This window comes from Neoarius graeffei, chromosome 4 (assembly GCF_027579695.1).
Source record: "Neoarius graeffei isolate fNeoGra1 chromosome 4, fNeoGra1.pri, whole genome shotgun sequence".
NCBI classification, from domain to species: domain Eukaryota; kingdom Metazoa; phylum Chordata; class Actinopteri; order Siluriformes; family Ariidae; genus Neoarius; species Neoarius graeffei.
This window is the reverse complement of record NC_083572.1, coordinates 38,514,657-38,541,708: the sequence shown is the minus strand read 5'-3', so window position 1 is coordinate 38,541,708 and position 27,052 is coordinate 38,514,657. Positions and strand designations below refer to the sequence as shown.

Genomic DNA, 27,052 nt, shown 5'->3' with positions numbered 1-27,052 from the left:
ATGTGTCAGGAATTTTGGCATGAGGATGTGTATACATGTAACATTAACACATTGTGTGCTATGTAAAGCAAAACAGTCTACACCAGTGGTTCTCAAACTTTTTTCACCAAGTACCATCTCAGAAAATACTTGGCTCTCCAAGTACCACCATAATGACCAACATTAAAATACAGTAGCGTAGTAGGCCTAAGTATTCATTAAAAACAAGGCGGAGGTTTTATTTACCAAGTATATTTAATATTGTTGGCCACTGTAACATTACACACAGTACTTTGAACAGTAACACTGTGTTTAAATATAGGAAAATAAAACACTGTACTTAAATAATGAATCAAATAAATTGGCCAAATCTGCAACATCTGTAGTCTCATCAAGCTGTATGGTAAAATATCTACTGTTCTTAATGCGCTCAATCAGTGTCTTTTTAACATCGTCAGCCATGTCATTTATTCTCCTTGACACGGTGTCATTTGAAAGCGGCACCAAGTTTAACTCTCTGGCAGCTTTCTCTCCACACATGATACGTGTCATCTCTTTGGCTAATGGCAAACACAGCAGTTCCCCAATTGTGTGCGGCTTACCGGCTCTGGCGATCAGGAGGCTGGCACGATATGAAGCTTCCTGTGCTTTGGCTACGGGTGTACCATAGGACAGAATGGTGGACTTGGACTGCTTCAGTTCATCACGTTTTCGTAAAAAAAAAAAATCCATTGGTTTGTCCTTTAGTGCTGTGTGTTTGGTTGTAAGATGCCGTTTGAGATGTGATGGTTTCATGGACTCATTGCTCAGAACGTTGCCGCATACAACACACTGCGGCCTGGGCAGCTCCTCTGTCCCGCTCCAAATGAATCCCAGTTTTATGTATTTTTCGTCATACTTCCTCCTCACTGGTTTCTGCCGTTTGCTAGCAGTTTTGGGGCTGGTTTTGCCACTGTCATTAGCATCTGCGCTCGGCTCACACACATCCTCTTCAGTTCTCCCTCTCCCCTGATCCACGCTCCCATTCGCGGATTTAAGCCACGACAGTAATTTTGTCGTACTCGTCATAATTAGCAAAGCCACCTCCACCTTTTCCCATCACAGCCTAGTCTACCAATGGCGGATAACCGTCTGTCAGCGGAACCGGCGGGAATGCGTACGTACGCTACGTATGGCTACCCAGAAGCACTTGCAAACTTTTTAAAATTATTAACTTAATTTGTATCTCCTTCCATTTTCTTGTCATCGGTTGATAAGATATTTTCATCCATTCGGATATTATGGATAGTATTTCACGTTTTATTTTATTTTTTAAATTTTATTTATATTTAATTAAGGGATTCTTTGGTGTACCACTAGAATGGAGCCCGCGTACCACTAGTGGTACGCGTACCACAGTTTGAGAATCACTGGTCTACACAAATTGTGTTGAATGCTGTGAACAAATACACAGGTTGTGTTCATTTTAAAACTGACCATATGTGTGAAACAGCTGACAAAATGTGCAAACTAGTGTGCTAGACATCTCATCTCATTATCTGTAGCCGCTTTATCCTGTTCTACAGGGTCGCAGGCAAGCTGGAGCCTATCCCAGCTGACTACGGGTGAAAGGCGGGGTACACCCTGGACAAGTCACCAGGTCATCACAGGGCTGACACATAGACACAGACAACCATTCACATTCACACCTACGGTCAATTTAGAGTCACCAGTTAACCTAACCTGCATGTCTTTGGACTGTGGGGGAAACCGGAGCACCCTGAGGAAACCCACGCGGACAACATGCAAACTCCGCACAGAAAGGCCCTCGCCGGCCCCGGGGCTCGAACCCAGGACCTTCTTGCTGTGAGGCGACAGCGCTAACCACTACACCACCGTGCCGCCTGTGCTAGACATAATCTGTTTAATTTTTCTACACATTCCTTCTAAGAGTGCAGTTAGCTTAAAAAGCTGCACTGATCAACTGAGCATGCCAACAGAGCATACATCATTCCTGCGTCAATAAAAATCGATGAAATTGAGTTTTACTGTCCTGTTATTTAACAGTGGCAGGCAGCTTATTAACCATTTTTGGGTGATGAGTTTTACTGGTAAACCTGGAAAGATTTTCAGGCTGTTAAAAGCTTTCTAACTTTATACAGTACTGATGTAGATCATGATTATTTCAATAGTGCAGCCATTCTGACATTTCTCATTCCTTTGTCAAGAAATGTAAAGTTGAAATATTCACTATCACACAAATGACTAATCTAAAACACTATTATTGAAATAATCTAAAACAAAAACAATCAGAGGCCAAGTGACCTTGGGTTTTTGTTTGTTGTGTTTTTGTTTGTTTTTTTTTAATTTGTGTAATCCACATTTGTCTAAACTTTTCCCTGGGTAGTACTACACTATGATTTCTGGCTTGTGTTAAATTCAATGTGTTTTCAAAATGATGTTTTGAAGTAGGTCTGGTTTCTCCTCCATACCACTGATTTACATAAAGCAGTACATTATGAACTGACTCATTGCTGTAACTGTAAACTTCCAAATCTCACACTTCAGTTGAAAATAAATCTTATCATTTTCTGATAAGCCCCACCCACAACCACTCATCACTCTCCCTGTCATTTGTTAGTTCCTCATTTCTCTTGGTCTAGCCTTGTGGTTTGAGAAACACCAGTGACGTGCAAACAGGCTATATAAGCAGCACAAAACATTACCTTTCAGTATGTTGCTGAAATGGACAGTGTGAAAGTCTGTGTGATACTGTTTGCCACAGGCTGTGTCTTGCCCATGTGCATGGCTTTAAACTGTAAATGGAAGACACAGTATGAATACAAGGGGAGATGTTGTCAAATCTGCCCTTCAGGTAAGGCCACTACAATTATTAAAATACTTCTCTTATGTTAAGACAGAGGTAATACAAGTAAAATAACAATACTGTTCATATGAATAACTATATTTGTATTCTAACATTTATTATTATTATTATTATTATTATAATAGTTTATTATAGTAACATTTATTCAGTAATTCTTGCTCTTTTTTTGTTCATAGTAGAATTCTAAATTTTGTGTTTTAGTCATTTATGTTTGTGTTAAACTAAAACATTCAACTAAATGCTTCAGTTAAATTCCACTGTTACTAGAGATTAGAATTTACAATAACGTAATTTATAATCATTTTTAAGTAAGATCATCTTTGATCTATGTGTGGTTTTTCAGGTGAATTTCCCAGGCAACACTGCACAGAAAACAATCAGACTGTATGTGAGAAGTGCGAGAATAAACATAACCACTGCTTCTGTAATAATAATTTGTGTGAAAATGATGATTGTTCTCGCTGTGTAACCAGTCCACGGTGCAGACGGGGAGAAGAACTCAGGAGACTGGGTAAGAGCAGACAAATTATTTTCCTCACAATTTCATGTCATTTTTTAAAAATTCTTTCTACTGCCTGGCTGTTTAAGCTCATAAGGCTGTGGTCAGGCTTTCATTCGTAGTTTAAAATGGAACCCATTTTATGAGTCATACCACACTTGGGTGTATGAGGAGGAGTATAAGTAGAAGTGAAATTAAATATTTATTAAATATAAGTTGATCAAACAATTATAAAATAACCAAATGTTAATAATGTCTGTACTTTCCACAGGTTCATTTGAATTTGACTATATATGTAAACCATGTCTGAACCAAACATACAACGATGAGGAGGACAAAATGTGCAAGCCTATGTTGGAGTAAGTCAATTTACAACTGAGTCCAGAATTACCTTCACCTGCTAAGTTCCTTTATATTCTTATTACTGATACTCTGTTGTTGTAACCAGCTGCAGAAAATGTGGTTTTCGTGTAATATTTCCTGGAAACAGCACTCACAATGCAATATGTGCACCCCAAGGTCAGTGCCTTTTCTCAATCAGGCAAAGTCTTGTGTCATTACAATTTACTATATAAATCCTTTAGTGATTTAGTGATTAGTATTTATTATCTTACTGCAGAAATGGACATTTTAATTGTATAATTTATCTGGTTTTCAAGTAAACTATACCTTGCACAGTTTAATTCAAGTAAACAACCACCATGTGTTTTATACTTTAAGTATTATGACAATGTATTAAATTGTTTTTTTTTGGAAATTATGGACATTGTGTCCTCAGGGCTAAAGATGACCATCCAGATTGTTACCAGAACAAAGTTAAAAAGCAGGCATCTGTTAGGGTATGGGGATGTCTTAGCAGGGGCAGATCCAGGAAAATGAGGGGGGCATCAACCCAGTAAGGGCAGGGGGCCAGGGGGGCTGCCAGAGGCTCAGTTCCGAAGACTCAGGGGATTTCATGCAGATATTCTTCAGAGCTGTTGCAAAAATCAACATCTCTCACAGACCTATCCAGCTGTTGTCATAAAAATCAAAGTGATGCTCACCCCCCAAATGGCACATGTCCCATGTACGTACACAGGGTATAGTAAGTACAGGGATACCCTAAACTAGACATGGTAATATCATTTGTCATTCAGACTAAAATCTGCTGGACTAGAACTTAGAAAATAGAAGAAAACACCTCAAAAGAGAAACCAATTGAAACTGAAAAAGTGAAAGTGATTGTCATTACCATATGAATAGTCTTTTATGAGTCAAGTTTATTTTTATAGCGCTTTTAACAATAAACATTGTCACAAAGCAGCTTTACAGAATTTTAATGACTTTAAACACGAGCTAATTTTATCCCTAATCTATCCCCAATGAGCAATCCTGTGGCGACAGTGGCAAGGAAAAACTCCCTCAGACGACATAAGGAAGAAACATCAAGAAGAACCAGACTCAAAAGGGAACCCATCCTCATTTGGGTGATAACAGACAACATGATTATAACATTTTTAACAGTTTTAACATGAAGTCTGTTTCATTGATGCTATAACTCTTCACTGATGGAAACTTGAATGCAAAACTGTTCATGACAACTGCAGTCCTAAAGTTAGTAAGTCCAACTGTAGTCCTCAGCCATAAAAGCATTACTATAAGTGTTCAGAGCATCTTCTAAGTGTGACTTTCAACTGTCCATAGGGGGCCATCCTCCACAGGCGCGATGTGATGAGACTCCAGACATAGGGCATCAGGATGGATCAGGCAGGTCCAAGGAGCAGAAGAGGTCAGCATCTCAAGCTCAGGATTGACATGTAACTCAGAGGAACAGACGGGGGGAGAGAAAACACAGGTTGTTAGGTATGCCCAATGTCACCTGATGAGTAAGAACAGCATACATTTTGCACTGAGCGCAAGCAGGGACTCCGGCAAAACTAACTATTGATTGATTTCTTTACTGTTTGGAATAAAGCAGATATAAAAACAAAAATAAAAAAATGCAATCATCAAAACATCGTCATAAACAAACAGAATAGTGTAGCCACAAGGCAGTAACATAATAATGTTCGGAAAGGATTAGGAAGAAGTAAATAACTTATCAAATCCTAACCCTCTATACCACCGCTAATCAAATGTCACTTTCTGCCATAATAAACTATACAAAAGAAAACAAAAGCAACAAACAAAAAAGAAAACATACCAACATGGTATAATATCAACCAAATCAAATCATATATACAGATACTTATGTTATGCATATATACACACATACAGTACATACAGTTAGGTCCATATATATTTGGACACTGACACAAATTTTCTTTTTTTACCTGTTTACTGAAACATATTCAAGTTATTAGTTATATAATGGACATGGACATAAAGTCCAGACTTTCAGCTTTCATTTAAGGGTATCCACATTAAAACTGGATGAAAGGTTTAGGAGTTTCAGCTCCTTAACATGTGCCACCCTGTTTTTAAAGGGACCAAAAGTAATTGGACAATTGACTCAAAGGCTATTTCATGGGCAGGTGTGGGCAATTCCTTCGTTATGTCATTCTGAATTAAGCAGATAAAAGGCCTGGAGTTGATTTGAGGTGTGGTGCTTGCATTTGGAAGATTTTGCTGTGAAGAAAACATGCGGTCAAAGGAGCTCTCCATGCAGGTGAAACAAGCCATCCTTAAGTTGCAAAACCAGAAAAAAAAACATCCGAGAAATTGCTACAATATTAGGAGTGGCAAAATCTACAGTTTGGTACATCCTGAGAAAGAAAGAAAGCAAGCACTGGTGAACTCATCAATGCAAAAAGACCTGGACGCCCACAGAAGACAACAGTGGTGGATGATCACAGAATAATTTCCATGGTGAAGAGAAACCCCTTCACAACAGCCAACCAAGTGAACAACACTCTCCAGGAGGTAGGCGTATCAATATCCAAATCTACCATAAAGAGAAGACTGCATGAAAGTAAATACAGAGGGTTCACTGCATGGTGCAAGCCACTCATAAGCCTCAAGAATAAAAAGGCTAGATTGGACTTTGCTAAAAAAAACATCTAAAAAAGCCAGCACAGTTCTGGAAGAACATTCTTTGGACAGATGAAACCAAGATCAACCTCTACCAGAATGATGGAAAGAAAAAAGTATGGCGAAGGCGTGGTACAGCTCATGATCCAAAGCATACCACATCATCTGTAAAACACGGCGGAGGCAGTGTGATGGCTTGGGCATGCATAGCTGCCAGTGGCACTGGGTCACTAATGTTTATTGATGATGTGACACAGGACAGAAGCAGCCGGATGAATTCTGAGGTATTCAGAAACATACTGTGTGCTCAAATCCAGCCAAACTGATTGGTCAGCGTTTCATAATACAGATGGACAATGACCCAAAACATAAAGCCAAAGCAACCCAGGAGTTTATTAAAGCAAAGAAGTGGAATATTCTTGAATGGCCAAGTCAGTCACCTGATCTCAACCCAATTGAGCATGCATTTCACTTGTTAAAGACTAAACTTCAGGCAGAAAGGCCCACAAACAAACAGCAACTGAAAACCGCTGCAGTAAAGGCCTGGCAGAGCATTAAAAAGGAGGAAACACAGCGTCTGGTGATGTCCATGAGTTCAAGACCTCAGGCAGTCATTGCCAACAAAGGGTTTTCAACCAAGTATTAGAAATGAACATTTTATTTACAATTATTTAATTTGTCCAATTACTTTTGAGCCCCTGAAATGAAGGGATTATGTTTAAAAAATGCTTTAGTTCCTCACATTTTTATGCAATCATTTTGTTCAACCCACTGAATTAAAGCTGAAAGTCTGAACTTCAACTGCATCTGAATTGTTTTGTTCAAAATTCATTGTGGTAATGTACAGAACCAAAATTAGAAAAATGTTGTCTCTGTCCAAATATTTATGGACCTAACTGTATATACAGTACATACATATACACATACCTATAACTATACACATCCATACATACACAGACACCAATATCATAATTATGCATATATCCGTATGTACCCATACCCACATATATACACTTATATTATCAATAGAATGTTATTGTAATTCCTCCTCCCTATACTGTACCTCATAAAGATCTGTTCCTTATACCTTTTTTTGAGCTGGTTTATAGTTGTACATTTCATGAGCTCCACATTCAAACTGTTCCATAGCTTTACTCCACAAATAGAAATACTGAACATTTTTAACGTTCTCCTAGCACTGCGAATTTTAAATTTCAATTTCCCCCTAAAATTATAGCCCCCCTCTCTATCTGAGAACATTGTTTGCTACATTGCTTGGTACTTTATAATTCCTTACTTTGTACATTATTAAGGCAGTTTTATATTCTAATAATATCCCTGAATTTTAAACATTTTGAATTTAAGAATAATGAATTAGTATGATCTCGGTAACCAGCACTATGAATTATTCTTATAGCTCTTTTTTGAAGTATAGTTATTGCATGAATTGAACATTTATACGTATTTCCCCACACCACTGAGCAGTAATTTAAGTACGGTAAAACCTATGACAGCATAACTAAAAGGGGAGAGCCAGAAGGTAACACAGGCATGAGGGCACCTTGGGACATAAAGCAGCCAGCCACTACACCGTCAACAAACTCGAGTGAGCAAGTGAGTGGGGGACTGAGAGCATCCATACATCCCAGTATGAATGCGTAAGTAGGCACTCAGCGCTCAGACTCCGGTGTGACTGAGTAAGGTGACAAATTTTGTTTCATCTAATTTAGGTAATTTAAAATATATATAATATTATTTGGCAGTGGTCCATAGGAAAGTGTAAAATATAAAGTTTGTCAATATGTTCATCATGCTTGTCTGATTTAAAAAAAAAAATCACAAAGATTATTTATCTAAATACATGACCTACTCATTCTAAATCTGCCGAGCTTCACCGATGAAGCTCTTAACCCCAGAGTGTCTGTAATGGCGTTCTGAGTCAAAACTCTAACTGAACTACAAACATGGCTTCCCAAGACTATAATGCCCAAGGTTCACAGCACCTCCTATCTCCTTCCTATTAAGTTCACCTGACAGTAGTTAACTGTTAATCAGCAATGCTACTTAAGCCTCTCTCTCACACAACTTCAGTGCAAAGTATCGTTTTGTGTTTATCCAGTCATACCAAGTCTTTCTTGTCTGCCTGCCTCTAGTTTCTTGGACCTTTGCTACATTTACCTGTTTCACTCTCTAGTCTGCTCTTTACTATTCTGTTTGCCGATCGACCAACCCCTGCCTGCTTTCTGACTTTGCTTTCTGATTTGGCTACGCTTTCTGTTTGCATCCCCGCTTTCCGCTGCACATACATCCATGAGTGCCTGCAGTCTGACAGGATACTTCGCCTCAAAATGGATGTAGTGGAGGAGGCGAAGCAAACAGCTTTAAATGCTCAGGGACAGCTCTCAGGAGAACATCAGCAAATGTTCGCCGACCTCAACACCAAGATGGCACAGTTAGCAGCTGTGACCACTTCTGGCCATTTTGAGTAGCAGGTCATGCCATATGGCCTTTCTTCAGTGCCAAGCATCTTCCAATGCCTAATAAACGACATGCTCCAGGACATGCTGGGGAAGTTTGTAATCGCATACATCGACATCCTGATCTACTCTCCTGATGAAGCCAGTCACCTGGAACACGTCAGGTGAGTTCTTAAATGTCTACTCAGTAATCACCTCTACATTAAAGCTGAGGAAGCCTTCTGCTGACTCAAGACTGCATTCATCTCAGCTCCAATCCTGCAACATCTTGACCCAACCAAGCCATTCATAGTCAAGGTGGATGCCTCAGAGACTGGAGTGGGAGGAGGACTATCCCAGCACTTTAGTGAGAAACCCAAGCTTCACCCTGTGACTTTCTTTTCAAAAAAGCTCTCATTAGCTGAGACGAACTATGATGTCAGGAATCATGAGCTACTAGCCATCAAGCTCGCCCTCAAGGAATAGAGGCACTGGCTAGAGGGAGCTACCCACCCCTTTGTGATACTAACCAACCACAAGAACTTAGAATATCTCAAAAAGGCAAAGAGATTGAACCCACGTCAAGCCCGATGGGCCCTCTTCACGAGATTTGATTTCACGATCTCCTTTCGTCCTGGGTCAAAGAACACTAAGGCAGATGCTCTGTCCTGAACCTTCAGCCCAGCACCTCGTAACCCTGAACCTCATCCCATTCTTGCACCAGAATGCTTCATTCAATCACCTGGGACTTAGATAAAGTGATAAGAGCCTCCCAACCTCGAAGTCGCCCAGAGGACTGTCCACCTGACCTGCTATATGTCTCAAAGCCCCTTTGAAGTAAACTCATCACATGGGCACATGCATCTCCTGCCATAGGTCACCCTAGTAGTCAAAGAACTTAACAAATGCTAAGGAGTAAGCACTGGTGGGAGAAGGTGGGGACCAAAATCAATCACTTCATCACCTCCTGCTCCGAATGCACCCAGGCAAAGGTTCCACAAACCCCTCCCTCTGGTAAGCTGTGTCCCCTCCGTGTACCTCAGAGACCATGGTCCCACCTGGCCATTGACTTTATCACTAACCTACCACCATCTCATGGTAATACAACCATCATGGTTACTGTGGACCGATTTTTCGAAGGTGCTGAGACTTATTCCCTTACCGGGCATTCCTACTGCTTTTCAGACAGCAGAACTGTTATTTCAGAATGTATTTAGATACTTTGGTATCCCTGAGGACATTGTCAGCAACCATGGTCCCAAGTTCATATCACGGCTATGGACTTGTTTCATGGAACTTCTTGGAGTCTCAGTAAGCCTCACGTCAGACTCGCAGTCCAATGGCCAGGTAGAATGAGCCAACGAGGAGTGGTTGTTTCTTTAGAATCTTCTGCATGAGGAAACAGGGGGACTGGTCTCGCTTCATCCCGTAGGTCGAGTATGCACAAAACTCACTCAAGCACTCAACTACACAGTTAACACCTTTCCAGTGCATATTCGGCTACCAACCACCCCTGTTCCTGTGGGATGACTCACCAGCACAGGTACAAGCAGTGGAGGATTGGTTCTCCAGAAGCCAAGCAGTATGGCAGGAGGTTCACCAGCATATTGAGGTGGTGAACGCCAAGAACAAAGAGTACGCCAACAAACACCAAGGTAACAATCCAGAATTTTCACCAGGCGACAGAGTATGGGTCTCCACACCTGACCTCAAGGAACCCAATTCATGCAAGAAACTACAGGCATGCTATATCTGCCCATACAAGGTGCCATGTCACATCAACAAGGTCTCCTACAGACTAGAGCTCCCACCGCACAGTTGCATAGCTCCTACATTCCATGTGTCATGTCTGAAACCCGCTATTCAAGGTCCACTTGCTGAGAACGCTCTCATTCAGGAACACCAACCTGAGTCTTGAGGGAGAACCCATCTACCAGGTAAACAGAATTCTTGATTCTAGAAAGAGAAGAGAACAGTTGGAATACCTGGTAGAGTGGGAAGGCTATGGACCGGAGGAATGTAGCTGGGTGGAGGCCATAGACATTCTGGGCCCCCTGTTGAGACCGGAATTTCACACCCAGCACCCTGATAAACCTGCACCAAGGGGGAGAGGACGTCCCAAGAAGAGTATAGCCCCCAGAGGGAGTTCCTCGGGAGGGGTTCTGTCAGTAATGGCATTGTGAGTCAAAACTCTAACTGAACTACAAACATGGCTTCCCAAGACTACAATGCTCAAAATTCACAGCACCTCCTGTCTCCTTCCTATTAAGTTCACCTGACAGTCGTTAACTGTTAATCAGCAATGCTACTTAAGCCTCTCTCTCACACACCTTCAGTGCAAAGTATCATTCTGTGTTTACTTACTCATACCGAGCCTTTCTTGTCTGCCTTCCTCTAGTTTCTTGGTAGTTTGCTCTGTACTATTGTTTGTCGATCAACCAGTCCCTGCCTGCTTTCTGACTTTGAGTTTGCTTTCTGATTTGGCTACGCTTCCTGTTTGCATCCCCGCTCTCCCCTGCACATACGTCCATGAGTGCCTGCAGTCTGACACAGAGGGTTAAACTATGATGGAAAAAACACTTTTGTCAGGGTCCAAAACCTGTAGTAGTCTATTTTCTTTAGTGATATACCTTACCCAGCTGATAACAGCATAGAGTGGTGTCATGCCAGAATGCACTCCTACTCACTGATGAGAGGCGACTTGTCATTCATTGACAGCGTCCACCATCAGCCAATCACAGGCCGAGTTACGACAATGTATTCGCCCAGTGTAACATTTGAAAGAAAATTAGAAGTAGATTAGACCCATATCTTTACAATTTTTCATAGGTCATCCAGTCTGATGCTTTTAAAATACAGACAGAAATGTGAAAATTACTGGTAAATGTCTGCTGGTCCAGCCTTATTTCCCACACTATGTCAATGCACGAAGTTTCCGCGCCCTGTTAAAATCCAACAGGACTCGCCCAGCTCGCTTTTCACCGCATTCGTGTCATGAGTGAAAAAACCTAAGCTAGGACCTACTACTAAATATAAATTTATACCATAAACTCTTCAGCTCAATCCCACATAATGATTTATTTTGTTTATTTTTTTTTAACCTTATTAATTAAATAAAAAGCAGTGGGCATATCACAGTATCTGCAATACTAATTTTTTTTTTTTTTGGAAGGGGGATGCACCCGGCATGCACCCCCTTCCCCCAAAATATGCACCAGTGTCCTGGACATGAGTGACCTGCACATCTGTGAAGGCACTATTAATGCTGAAAGGTACAAACAGATATGGGTGCAACATATGTTGCCATGTAGATGCTGTCTTTTTCAGGGATGTCCCTGCTTATTCCAGCAAGACAATGCCAATCCAGATTCTGTGTGTTACAACATTATACTTCATAGTAAAATGAAAATATTCAGAGAGTTTGTTCCAGTAACCTAATCAATATAAAATTAGATCATACTGACTGTACAGCCACTGCCAGCACCTTTGATCTAAAGGTGGGGCTATTAAATATTAGATCTCTTACATCTAAAGCGCTAATGGTTAATGAACTCATTACTGATCAGGAGTTTAATGTACTTTGTTTAACTGAAACATGGATTAAGTCAAATGAATATATAGCATTAAATGAAGCTAGTCCTCCTGGATACAGTTACATACACCAGCCTCGTCTAACTGGCAGAGGAGGAGGCGTTGCGGTTATTTATAATGATTATCTAGGTGTAACACAAAAACCTGGTTATAAATTTAATACTTTTGAAGTTCTTCATACTCATATAATGTATGTAGCCTCGAAAAATAAGTCTACTCAGTTAATTCCGTTACTTATTATGTACAGGCCCCCGGGGCCATATTCTGAGATTCTTTCTAAATTTGAAGATTTTATCTCAGATCTGGTTATTTCCTTAGACAAAGCTTTAGTTGTCGGAGATTTTAATATTCACTTCAATAACCCAGAAGACCCTTTGAAAACAGCGTTTGTGTCCATTTTAGATTCAGTAGGGATTAATCAGTGTGTCATAGGATCGACCCATAATGGTGGTCACTCTCTCGATCTAATACTAACATTCGGGTTAAACGTAGTCATACCACAGTCTGAAGTTATCTCAGATCATTATCTCATCTCATTCAAAATATGTCTGAGTAATAATATATGCACCTCACCACGCTACTGTATTAAACGTGCATTCACGTCAACTATTGCACAGAGCTTTATAAATGATCTCCCAGAGTTATCAACTTTGATTGGGTCACTGTCAGCCCCTGCAGAACTTGATCAGGCAACTGAATGCTTAGAGTCAACATTCCGTCATACCTTAGATAATGTAGCTCCTCTTAAAAAGAAAATAGCCAGAGACAAAAAAAATTAGCACCCTGGTATAATGATGACACTCGCACATTAAAACAGACCACTCGAAAATTGGAACGTAAATGGTAGTGTTCAAATTAGCATGGAAGGAGAGCTTCCTGATGTATAGAAAAGCTCTTAGTGCTGCTAGATCAACATATCTCTCCTCCCTAATAGAAAATAACAAAAATAATCCTAGATTCCTATTTAATACTGTAGCAAAATTAACCAGGAATAAGTCCACTATAGACACATGCACATCTGTAGTATGTAGTAGCAACGATTTCATGAATTTTTTTTTAATGACAAAATTGAGAATATCCAACAAAAAATTCAAACTACTAATTTAAGGTTAGACAATGTAAGTGGCCCTGTAGTTAACAATATAACTGTATCAGATCATCAATTAGAAAGTTTTACTCCCCTAAAAGAAACTGAATTACTTTCATTAATCTCGGCATCAAAAGCCTCAACTTATGTACTAGATCCCTTACCTACACGTCTATTCAAACAAATAATACCTGAAGTAATTGAACCGCTTCTAAAAATAATAAATTCTTCTCTTACGATTGGCTATGTACCCAAATCCTTTAAACTAGCAGTTATCAAACCCCTGATTAAAAAACCTGACCTTGATCCCTGTCAGCTGTTCAATTATCAAGTCAAGTGCTTTTATTTGTCACATACATTTTACATGTAGTGAAATGTTGAAGGGGTCATCAGCTCAGCATATATATAAATAAATAAATAAATAAATAAATAAATAAAAACAACATATGCAAATAAGTAACCGCACTAGAAAAGTAAAAGATGACTCCTGAAGCATGACATGTAAAAAATAAGTCTAAAATACTAATGAGCAAGTTAAAATAGCCTGGGGATAACAACAAGATTAAAATGAAATGTGCACAGTTAAAAAGAGGAAAATATGAGTCCTCTAGCACTAATATAAAAACTGTAGTAAAAGGGATTATTTAAAATGTACTGAGTTTAGCAGTCTAACTGCCTGTGGATAAAAACTCTTCCTCAGTCTCTCTGTTCGTGCATGGAGATTTCGTAGTCATCTGCCTGAATTCAGCAGGGTGAAGAGGTTAGAGTTAGGGTGTGAGACATCCTGCATGATTTTCCTGGCCCTAGCTCCCACCCTCTTTGTGTATATGTCCATCAGACTCAGTAGGGGGGCTCTGATTGTCCATTCCGCAGAGCGCACCACTCTCTGCAGTGCTTTCTGGTCGCGTGCTGTACAGTTCCCAAACCAGGCCGTAATACAGCCTGTAAGGACACTCTCCACCGCTGAGGAGTAAAATGTGGTCAAGATGGAAGGGGAGACCTTAAACTTCCTCAGTCGGCGGAGAAAGTACAGCCGCTGCCTGGATTTTGCTGTGAGGTGTTGTGTTTGTAGTGACCAGGAGAGGTCCTCAGTCAGGTGTACCCCCAGGTACTTGAAGCTGGGGACCCTCTCCACAGGCTCCCCGCTGATGGTGAGTGGTGTATATGTCCTGCTCTGCACCTTCCTGAAGTCCACCACCATTTCCTTTGTCTTGCTGACATTCAGGGCCAAGTTGTTGGACTGGCACCACAGTGCTAGGTCAGCCACCTCCTTCAGGTAAGCCTGCTCGTTTTTTTGTGAGATAAGACCCAGCACCACGGTGTCGTCAGCAAATTTGATGATGGAAGTGAAACTGCTGGTGGTTGTGCAGTCGTGTGTGTAGATGTTATAGAGCAATGGACTTAAAACACAACCCTGGGGCGAGCCAGTGTTGAGGGTCAACTTCCCTGAAGTGACACCCCCCCCCCCCCCCCCCCCATTCTGACCACTTGGGGGCGATCCGTGAGGAAGCTGAGCACCCAGTTGCACAACTGGGTGTTAAATCCCAGCGCCCTCATCTTGTCAGCCAGGCGAAGGGGGATTATGGTATTAAATGCTGAACTGTAATCTATGAACAGGATTCTTACATAATTTCCCCTCCCCTCATCCAGATGGGCCAATGTAGTGTGCAGTAGGCTTAAGATGGCATCGTCCCTACTTCTGTTTGCTCTGTAGGCAAATTGGTGAGGATAGAAAGAACTGGGCAGGGTGTGGCATATGTGTTTTTTCACAAGCCTCTCAAAGCACTTCATTACCGCTGATGTAAGGGCCACTGGGCGGTAGTCATTCAGACCTGCTGGCTTGCTGTTCTTAGGCACAGGAACAACAATTGATTGTTTAAAGCAAGATGGAACCACGGCTTCAGCCAGTGACATATTGAAGATCTCAGCATAAACAGGGGCTAGCTGATCAGTGCAGGATCTCAGAATCCTGCCAGGGATCTGATCGGGGCCTGTTGCTTTCCTCTCATTTACGCCTCTGAACACTCCCCTCACATCACTCTCACTGATAATGAAAGGAGGTGTCCCGTTACCACTAGACTTTTCAGTCACAGCTACCATGGGGTTAGCAAGGTCAAAGCGAGCATAGAATGTGTTTAGCTCATCAGCAAGTGAGGGGTCAGAGCTATGCATGGAGCTGGGCTTGTTTTTAAAATCTGTCATGACCCGAAGGCCCTTCCACACACTGGCAGGATCACCAGCCTGGAAGTCAGCTTCCACTGTGTCCTTGTAGCGGAGCTTTGCAGCCCTCACAATCCTCCTTAGGCCATAAACTGCTTCTTTATAGCCTGTCATGTCCCCTAATAAAATGCCAGCCTTGTATGAAGCAGTTCGAGCTGAAAGTGCTTTCCTCACAGTTTTATCTACCCAGGGTTTCTGATTTGGGTAAACTTTTATTTTGACAGTTTGTATGATGTCATTGATAAGGAAGTGAATGTAGCTCCCAACCGCGTCCGCATATTCACTGATGTCATTTGAGGATACCCGGAAAATCTCCCAATCCGTGTTCTCTAGCGCGTCTTGAAGCAACATTTCTGATTGGTCAGTCCAACGTTGTACTGCTTTCGTCACTGGCGCTTCCTGCAAAATCTTGTGTTTATATTTTGGTACTAGGAAAACCGCAACGTGGTCGGACTTGTCAAAAGCGGGCATTGGAAGGGCTTTGTAACAGTCTAAAAATGGAGTATAGCAGTGATCAAGGATGTTATCGCCCCTCGTTGGAAAGTGGATGTGTTGCTTGAATTCTGGCAGACCGTGGGAAAGTTTAGCCTTGTTGAAGTCACCGAGGACGATGAAGGCAGCCCCAGGGTGACGATGCTGTTGTTTGTTTATAACCTCCTGTAGCTCAGATATGGCAATGTCAGTGCTTGCACTTGGGGGGATATAAACTGCAGTCATAATAACTGCTGTGAAATCACGGGGCAGAAAGTGTGGTCTGCATAAAATGGACAAGTGTTCCTGATTAGGAGTACAGGCATTGGAGAGAACAGTGATGTTCCTCGGCACACACCACCTGTTGTTGGTCATAAAATAAAACTCCCCCGCCCTTGGATTTCCCAGACTCCTCGGTTCTGTCCATGTGAAGGATGGAAAAGTGGTCAGCAGGCATAATTGAGTGATCCGGTATTGAAGATGACAGCCAGGATTCAGTAAAACACAGAACATTGCAGTCCCTGATGTCCCGCTGGAAGGCGATCCTTGCTCTCAAGTTGTCCAGCTTGTTCACTAACGACTGGACATTAGCTAGCAGGATACTGGGCAGAGGTGGACGGTTTGCCTTACTTCTCAGTCGATTTCGGATGCCTGCTCGTCTGCCCCTGTGTTTCTTGGTCCGACGCTTGGGCCTACTTGCGTCTTGAGTCCCATCACTGTGCCGGAGTATCTCAAATGGAAATGCCGTGTTGTTGTCAAAGGGCATGTCGCCAGGTAAGCACTGGTTTCTAATTTCTAGAAGTGTCCCGCAATCGTATGTAATCATACTTAAAACTGGTCAGTGAAAACTTAAAAAGGGTAAAAACAAGAAAGATAAGGTTAGATAAAGTTAAACTCTACAGAGCGACCCCGACGGCGTCTGGACGCAGCCGCACTATCTTGAAAGTACCTCAGCCAATATCAAACCTCCCCTTTATCTCCAAGATCCTTGAAAAAGCTGTGGCACAGCAGTTATGCTTATATTTACATAGGAATAACATCCATGAAATGTATCAGTCAGGATTTAGACCTCATCATAGCACAGAGACAGTTCTGGTTAAAGTAGTAAATGACCTACTGTTGGCGTCTGATCAGGGCTGTGTCTCGCTGCTTGTGTTGCTTGACCTTAGTGCAACATTTGATACCATTGATCATTCCATTCTTCTGGATAGACTAGAAAATGTTGTGGGAGTTAAGGGAATGGCCGTCTCCTGGCTCAGGTCTTATTTATCTGATCGCTATCAGTATGTTGATATAAATGGTGATATTTCTAGACGTACTGAGGTAAAGTTTGGTGTTCCACAAGGTTCTGTCTTGGATCCACTGCTTTTTTCTTTATACATGTTACCTCTGGGTGATATTATTCATAAACATTGTATTAGTTTCCACTGTTATGCTGATGACACACAGTTGTATGTTTCTTCAAAACCAGATGAGAGACACCAGCTTAATAGAATTGATGAATGTATAAAGGACATTAGACACTGGATGCTTGTTAATTTCCTTCTGCTTAACTCTGACAAGACTGAAGTACTTGTACTCAGACCACATGCAGCTAGAAGTAAGTTTTCTGATTACACAGTAACTCTGGATGGCCTTTCTGTTTCTTCACATGCAGCAGTAAAAGACCTCGGAGTGATTATTGACCCCGGTCTTTCATTCAAAACTCACATTGATAACATTACCAGGATAGCTTTCTTTCATCTCAGAAATATTGCTAAGATAAGAAATTTAATGTTACTACATGATGCAGAAAAACTAGTTCATGCTTTCGTTACCTCCAGGTTGGATTATTGTAATGCCTTACTGCCTGGATGTTCCAATAAGTGCATAAACAAGCTCCAGTTAGTTCAAAATGCAGCAGCAAGAATCCTTACTAGAACTAGAAAATATGACCACATCACCCCTGTCTTATCCACACTGCATTGGGTCCCAATCAAATTTAATATTGATTATAAAATACTACTATTGACCTTTAAAGCACTGAATGGTCTCACACCACAGTACCTGAGTGAACTTCTGCTCCTCTATAACCCGCCACGCCTACTTAGATCAAAAGGTGCAGGCTATCTGCTGGTACCTCGTATAGTGAAGGCTACGTCAGGGGGCACAGCCTTTTCTTACAAAACCCCACAGTTATGGAACAGCCTTCCAAGTAGTGTTTGGGAATCAGACACAGTCTCAGTGTTTAAGTCTAGGCTGAAAACATATCTGTTTAGTCAAGCCTTTTGTTAATGGTGTTTATGAGGTAAAGGTGTAGATCTGGAGGGTCTTCAGACAGTGTTTTGGTAAACTGGGATGTATGGATGCTGTCAGTCCCCTACTCGCTTGCTCACTTGAGTTTGTTGACAGTGTAGTGGCTGGCTGCTTTATGTCCCGGGGCGTCCTCATGTCAGTGTTACCTTCTGGCTCTCCCCTTTTAGTTATGCTGTCATAGTTAGTTGCCGGAGTCCCTGCTTGTACTCAGTGCAATATGTATACTGTTCCTACTTATTCAGGTGACATTGGGCATACCTAACAGCCTGTGTTTTCTCTCTCTTCTCCCCCCCAATCCATCCTTCTGAATTACATGTCGGTCCTGGGATCGAGATGCTGACCTCTTCTGCTCCTTGGACCTGCCTGATCCATCCTGGTGCCCTATGTCTGGTTGGAGTCTCATCGCATCGCTCCTATGGAGGGTGGCCCCATGTGGACAGTTGGGGGTTGCGCCTGAAGGACGCTCTGGACTCTTGCAGTGGTGCTTTTGTGGCTGGGGACTGCAGTTGACTTGCTGATTTTGGGACTGCGGTTGTCGTGAACGGTTTTGCGCTCGGGTTTCCGTTGGTGGGGGGTTTATAGCATCAGTGAAGCTGACTTTGTTAGGACTGTTAATGTTAGTCATGTTGTCTGTTGTTGCTCAAATGAGGATGGGTTCCCTTTTGAGTCTGGTTCCTCTCAAGGTTTCTTCCTCATGTCGTCTGAGGGAGTTTTTCCTTGCCACCGTCACCACAGGTGTACTCATTGGGGATAGATTAGGGATAAAATTAGCTCATATTTTAAGTCGTTCAAATTCTGTAAAGCTGCTTTGTGACAATGTTTACTGTTAAAAGCGCTATACAAATAGACTTGACTAAAAGAGTGTGGGTACTAAACTGGCCTGCTTGCAGTCCAGACCTGTCTCCCATTGAAAATGTGTGGCATTCTGCTTTTATTTATGTTTTACACAGCATCCCAATGTTTTTGGAATTGGGGCTGTAGAATATCATGATGTAAATTGTGTTACTGGAAAATCTATGTGCAACAACTGAGAGTTTACCAGCAGTTAACTAGATGGCTAACTAGATATCTGCAGAGCTTACCCATGTCACTATACAGTTGAATTGGGCAGCACGGTAGTGCAGTGGTTAGCACTGGCACCTCACAGCAAGAAGGTTCCTGTTAGGGGTGGTGAAGGTGTGGCGAAATAGGATCCAAAAGCAGAACACAGATAGTTATCCAATAAATAGGGTGATTTAATCCAGGGAAAAAGGGTGTGGCAAAAAGGTAAACAAACGGCAAAAATAGCTCGGGGGGGAAAAAGAGACAAAAAAATTGACAAAAACACGAGACAGGCAAGGGCAAAAACGCTAGTGCAAAAAAACATGAACAAGAATAAATGCTAGTGCAAAAAACCGTGAACAAGAAAAAAAAAACCTTAGTACAAAAAACCATGAACCAGAAAAATAGCTAGAACAAAAAATCATGAGCCGCAAAAAGGCACAGAAACAGCTAGAGTAGCAAACGAGACGTTCTGGCAAAGTCAGAGTCTGAGAACGGCGTATTTATAAGCAGTGGTGAAAACCAGGAAGTGAATACAGGTGAGATGGAATTCCCATCCTGGATCCGGATCGGCGCTGGCGTGAGACATCCGTAATCTCCGGAGTGGATGTCTGGGGCGGAGCATGACAGTTCCGGGGTTGAACCTCATGGCCTGATGGAGGTTTTTCTGTGTGGAGTTTGCATGTTCTCCCCGTGTCTGTGTGGGTTTCCTTTGAGTGCTCTGGTTTCCTCCCACAGTTCAAAGACACGCAAATTAGATAAAAATACCCAGCCACTGGGGTTGTACAAGCCAGTGCATATTTAGTGCCAGTTCCAAGCCTGGATAGATTGGGGAGTGTTGTGTCATGAAGGGCATCTGGTGTAAAAACCTATGCCAAATCAAATATGCAGATCATGATCAGCTGCTGTGGTGACCCCTAATGGAAGCAGCTGAAAGAAGACTGTACAGTACAGTTGAACAGTACCAGCAAACAATGTCAATAAAGCAAGGCCAATCACTACCTTTACCATTCTTATGTATCAAACATTTCCATATATTAGTAAATTTTCAGATTCCTAGTTCATCTGAGAACATATATAAATACTGTCCCAGGGTTGCTACTTTTTTTGTTATTATAGCGCACCATTGGTAGTATCATAGTGTAACCAGGGTAGTGGGGGAAAGGGGTGATGTTGATGTCAGAAATCTAGCTTGAAATACATTTGCACTGTATAACATAAATTAATCAGCATCATAGCTACAATGTCATATGACATTTGTCTGTCATCATTACCTAGCAATGCTTAATATCATGCAGCACATGGCCTTCTGTTTCAGAAACAGCGACTGAGTCTGGTGTAACAACAGGCCCCTCATCTGTTACCGTGGGCAAGAGACAAGGTGAGCTTATGAAATGGCTACTAAAAGTTATTACAAGCATTCATTTGGCATTGAGGTGTAATGGAGCTCGTAATAAAGACAGTTCGACCTTGGAGAGATATTTAGCCCTTTTCCCAGTCAGCTAGCATGACATGTTTAGTATCAACATATTCACTCCAATCTCAAGATTCATATGATATCACTGGGTTCAACAACTGAAACACTGAGCATGCAGTGGTCTTCAAAAGACAGTAATCTTAATGCCAGATGACCCACCATCATTTTCAGAGGGTTAAAAGTAGGCCAGGTAAACTTAATAACTTAAGAACTTAAATACTTAAAATGTGAAGAAAATAATGTTCTCTTAAGCATGATACTCTAAGCAAACCTCATTTAACCACAGTAAGTGTAACACAGTAATTGTAGGCTACAGTATGTTTAGAAAGGAGGGTTGACATGTGGTGAAATTTCAAACAACAAACATTAGCACGTCAGATTATTATTGCTTGTTTAAATGTGGTATGAACAGTTCATTAGTGATTACCCTTATAACCATTACAGATTCATGCATACAGTTGTTTTAATCATTTGTATAAAAAAAGAAAAAAAAACAATCCCGCTCTCTGATGTAGCACCCCATTCAGTGCTTGGAGTTGATTATCACACAGGGCTGTTTTCTGATGGTTACAAAGGGAGAAGTCATAGAGAACTTGGAAAGAAGTCTATTTCCAAAGTAATGCCCCAGTATTTCACTGATTACAACAATATGAATGTCTGACAACATGGAAAGGATCCTTCTTGTAAACATCAGAAAACAGCCCTGTGTGATAATTGACTACAGGTACTGAATGGGGTACTGTGTCAGAGACCACAAGAAGAGAAAGGTAAAACATTGTTTCTGTAGTCATTTTCTACAGTTTCTTTAATGCTGTTGAGGTAAAGAGACACAGGGGTCTCTGTATAGGGATTCTTTCCATGTTCTCAGACACTTATAATAAAATTATGAGCCTGTCAGTGGCCAAAAACAAGTTTACTTTGATGCAGATGAGGAATGTTTTCCCATAGAATAACACTGTATAGTCATTTTGTAGTTGTCGGTTATAGCATTCTGACTTAATACTGGACCGATTTCAGTCATTTTTGTCCCGAGTGAAAATATGGACCCAAAGAGATGAGGAAAATGGGGCTCAGGTTAAAAAATACCGAAGTTTCCTTTTAATGCATTACAATGCCATATTTTTGTTTTATAAATTCTCTGACTCATATATGTTCTGTCTTAACAGTCAGTTATCATGATGGCCCGGTGGTGTGTTTAGCCATCACTAATTTGGTTAGCCTGGCAATGCTTATTTATTTCTGCATTCAAAGGACCAGGGTACAGAAAACAAAGAAAAGTAAGTGACGTCAAACATTTTTGTCCATTCGATTTAATCAGACTATACAATATACTGTATCAAGGCATATTTTGGATATCATAGAAAACACAATTTTATAAACGTTATTAGTTTTGAGTCACTCAGTGCTTGAGACATTATATTTAGTACAATCCTATACACTCTCATTTTAGTCTGTATGGAAATTATTTATTTATTTATTTATTTATTTTAAACCATGTGCTCAAATAGCTTAGCCATTCCATAGGTGGCATTCTTATGGTATTATACATCATGGGCACGGGTCTGGGGGCTTTAACTGTCTAGCTCTAATTCAGGATAGTTCTTCAAAAAGTCACAGTGGAAATGTAGTCTCAGCCTTAGGTGTGGGCATATTATATATTTTGTATACTTTTCTGGCCATAGCCTTCAGGATCTTGCAAATTGCAATCTGGAACTACCATTTTCTGTTTTCTAGATGGAAAAACAAAATTATGAGCACCATGACACAGTAAGCTTTTAGGAGCAAGTAATAACTGGAGCAAAAATGTTCATGGAATTTTACAAAATTAGGTTTTTTTAAAAAAAATCTATGTAAAGCAATTAATAATCTTGTGTTTGTTGACAAATTAACAGAAAAGGTTTGTGGCCCTTTCTGTGAAAGCAGGAAATTATTGTTGAAATGTGCAAGATTTTCTTGCAGAGCTTGAGGTTGTGCTTCTGAGATTAATGTAAACATATTTACCATGATAACAAATATACCACAAAATGTCATACCATGAGGGAAATCTTACATCTGTTTGTACCAGATGCAAAGGTGTTTAAAAAAAATTGAGATGGAATGTTTGAATTCATTTGTCAGAATACCCTCCGACCTCAAGTTCCCTGAAATTTCCCTCTGATGAATGTGTCTGCAAGCTGTCTAAAGAAGAAATAGGAGAAGTGCACCCTTAACAGTTTCAGCTACATCAACTCAAACAGCTATAAAGTCTGGATAATGAACCAATGATTCTAAAGCTTTAGGTAGGAACTGTTGCATGTGAATAACAGCCAGTAGTTCCATGGTATGATTCCTTAAACCAGACTATTCACTCATGGATCTGCAGTGGGGAAATTAACTTCTCAATTCTGCACATTACTTCACAGTTTTCAACAAATCCCTAAAGACCCAACTACTGTAAAAACACCTGAACTCTGATGCAAAACCATATTTACTTCTCTGCTTGTGTATTTATGTTCTATTTGCTAATATTGTTTCAAATCTATACCAGGTTATTTTGAACTTGGTCACAAAATTAGTATGCATCATTAGATGATGAGTGTGTATAATTTTTTTTTTTTTACTGTTTTGTGATGAATGTTTGTAGCACTCTTACAGACTAGCACTTACCTCCATTGTGTTTAGTTTTCTTCTTACAGATGCCTTGCACTTGTTTCTGCCAAATAAATGTACACAAATGTAACAAATTTATTATTAAGAATATAAATAATTAGTAATGGTAGTGATATTACATAAATGTAATTAAAGAGTAAATGTAAGTGAACAGGATTGTGGTGTAGTGGTTAGCACTGTCACCTCACAGCAAGAAGGTTCTGGGTTTGAGCCCAGTGGCCGGCGGGGGCCTTTCTGCATGGAGTTTGCATGTTCTCCCCATGTCTGCGTGGCTTTCCTCCGGGTGCTCTGGTTTCCCCCACAGTCCAAAGACACGCAGGTTAGGCTAATTGATGGCTCTAATTTGACCGTAGGTGTGAGTGTGAATGGTTGTTTGTCTCTGTGTCAGTCCTGTGATGCTCTGGTGACTTGTCCAGGGTGTACCTTGCGTCTTGCCCATAGTCAACTGGGATAGGCTTCATCTTGCCTGTGACCCTGCACAGAATAAGCGGTTACAGATAATGGATGGATGGATATAAGTAAACATTGATTAGTTGTATCTTTGGGTAATTTGAAGTATTTGGTGTTCAAACTGTTTGCTGGGATAAAAGAAGGGTATTCCAGAATACTTTAAAGACACATTTTAGTGTAAATAATCTGATAATCTGTAATTAACCAGAATTGTCTGCAGTAAGCATAAAACTGAAATGTCAAAGACCATTAGAAACACTTGAGAATTCTGTATACTGTAAATATATTGATAAATAGCACCCACAGAGGAAGAAGGGCTCCCTAAACCCTAATTTAACCCTTTTTTTTATTTTATCAGTTGTTTCTGTGATATTAGCTACTGTGTTGGCTATAATAAACTATTGTAATAAACACTTGTATTACTTTTCACTGACACTTTCTTTAATTGTTATTAATATTTGTAAAAATGTCTTTCCAAGTTATGTTATGATGATGGATGTTGCAGCTACAGTGCATAGTGTCTTCACATTTCTACTTTTTATAATTTTACAACCTGAAACTGAAATGGACCTAACTAGGATTAGACATCATTCTACACAAAATAGCCCATAATAATAAAATATATATCAAAATTTTCTCTCTCTCTTTCTCTCTGTTTGGCATATCACTACAGTGATGTGGCCACTCTGACAGCTTTTTTTTCCAGCCATCAATATTTCTAGGGAAGGTTACAGTTGTGGTTTCCTATTGCCTTCTACTGGATTATTATGGCCCTTTTCCACTACCCTTTTTCAGCTCGCTTCAGCTCACTTCAGCCCGACACGGCTCGCGTTTCGACTATCTAAGAACAGCACGACTCAGCTCGCTTCAGCCCTGCTTAGCCCCCAAAACTCGCACGGTTTTGGAGTAGGGCTGAAGCGAGCCAAACCGAGCCGAGTGGGGCTAGGGGCGTGAGCAGACACTCCCCTGTGCACTGATTGGTGAGGAGGAGTGTCCTCACATGCCCACACACGCCCCGCGAGCACGCTGGGATCTGTAAACACCGTAAACCCGGAAGAAGGAGAACTACGAATTACGAGAATTATGAAGCCTTATGCGCCTCGCCTCATCTATACGCTCTTGCCAGTATCTGTTGGCGTTGTCGGTGACAACAAGCCACAGCAGCACTAACGACTCCATGTCCTCCATGTTTATTGTTTACTATCCGGGTCGTGAGACTACCGCTTAAAAGATCACTGATGTCACTGTTTGCGCCGCCTAACGACATCACCTGACGTCCACCCACTTTCGCTAACTCCACCCAATGTGTCCACCCACTTCCAGCCAGCACGGTTCAGCGCGGTTGTAGTCGAAACGCAACTCCAACAGCCCCGCTCAGCTCGACTCAGCCCGACTGAGCATGGCACAGCTCAGCCCAACTCAGCTGCGTTGGTAGTGGAAAAGCGGCATTAGAGGTTTTCTCCTCTCAACCATTCACACCTATGGGCAATTTACAGTAGCCAGTTAACTTAACTGCATATTTTTGGACTGGGGGGGGACAAGAGCACCGGAAACCCACACAGATACAGGGAGAATATGCAAACTCCACACAGAAAGTCCCCTGTCAGCCGTGAGGTGCAAACTCGGAACCTCCCTGCTGTGAGATAACTGTGCGAACTACTGCACCACCACACCGCCCAAATCAAAATTATTTAATGTAAAATGTAAATATTGCATAAGTAGTCACTCCTCTTTCTGTGAAATGCCTGAATAGTTTTTGTGCAAACAGTTGGCTTTAGAAGTCAAATAAATAGATGAATTGAGTCCACCTGTGTCATGTGATGTCTGCGTGCATGAAGCAGAGCCCCATACTTGTAAATAAATGCATTGACCTGATTTTTGATGAATGTGTATCATCACAGAGAACCCGATCATAAGCGCAAGGCAATGTCTCATCATCACTTGACCACCAGACAACAAAATTTGTATCTTTATTTACATAAGATAGATGAGTTTTTAATCCAGCCCTTATTTTTAATTTGCTTTTGTCAGTAATGGCATTGTGAGCCAAAGTGCTGAACAAACTACAAACATGGCCTCCAAGGACTACAACACTCAAAGTTCACAATGCCCCCATCTCCCTCCTATTAGATTCAGCTGACTCTAGTTAACTCTGTTAACTGACGATGCTACTTAAGCCTCTCCCTTGCACACAGTCAGTATGAAGTATTGTTCTGTGTTTCTACCAGTCATGCCAAGCGTTTCTTGTCTGCATGCCTTTTGTTGTCAAACCTTTGCTATGTTTCCCCATGTTATTCTTCTGCCTGCTCTGTACTACACTGTCTGCTGATCGATCAACCCCTGCCTGTTTCCTGACTGAGTTCGCTTTCCGATTTGGCCATGTTTCCTGTTTGCATCCCCGCTCTCCTCTGCAGATACATCCATGAGTGCCTGCATTCTGACAGGATACTTCACCTCGATATGGATGTAGCAGAGGAGGCAAAGCAAACAGCTTTAAATGTTCAGGGATGCCTTTTAGGAGAACACCAGCAGATGCTTGCCGACCTTAACACCAGGATGGCACAGCTCACTGCTGTAATGTTGCAGACCCTCCTAACATGCTTTAAAGCAACTACTACTCCCACGCAACTTCTCCCTATGCCAGAGAAATATGCTGGCAATGCCCTTACCTGCAAAGCTTTTCTGCTCCAATGTTCCATGTACTTTGCTGCCATGCTGAACCTCTCAGATGAACACAAGAAGGCCAAATTCCTCTCTTTCCTCACTGGGAAGGTGCTACAGTGGGCTAGTGCTGTATGGAAGAGTGGAGAGGAACACACCTCATCTTATGAACGTTTTCTTGGGCTGTTCAAATGAGTGTTTGACCATGAACCTGAAGGGATTGAAGTTGGCAAAAGTTTACTTACCATCACACAAGGGGTAAGAGGAGTAGCTGAGTATACACTAGAATTCTGAACTCTGG

At 41.3% G+C, this 27,052-nt stretch overlaps 1 protein-coding gene across 2 annotated transcripts; it reads left to right on the top strand.

Moving 5' to 3' along the window:
- Positions 1 to 2,703: 2,703 nt before the first annotated feature.
- tnfrsf18 (tumor necrosis factor receptor superfamily, member 18) lies at positions 2,704 to 25,892 on the top strand. Of its 2 annotated transcripts, XR_009654536.1 has the most exons (8): positions 2,704 to 2,833; positions 3,189 to 3,356; positions 3,616 to 3,703; positions 3,793 to 3,863; positions 20,833 to 20,895; positions 22,158 to 22,268; positions 23,110 to 23,270; positions 23,394 to 25,892. XR_009654536.1 is itself a non-coding variant. In XM_060919222.1 (7 exons), the coding sequence occupies exons 1-7, from the start codon at positions 2,704 to 2,706 to the stop codon at positions 23,199 to 23,201; spliced, it is 723 nt and encodes a 240-aa protein (XP_060775205.1). In that variant the 3' UTR covers positions 23,202 to 25,892. The 2 variants fall into 2 exon arrangements, 1 of the variants encoding a protein (XP_060775205.1); XM_060919222.1 differs by having other exon boundaries at positions 23,110 to 25,892.
- Positions 25,893 to 27,052: the final 1,160 nt, after the last annotated feature.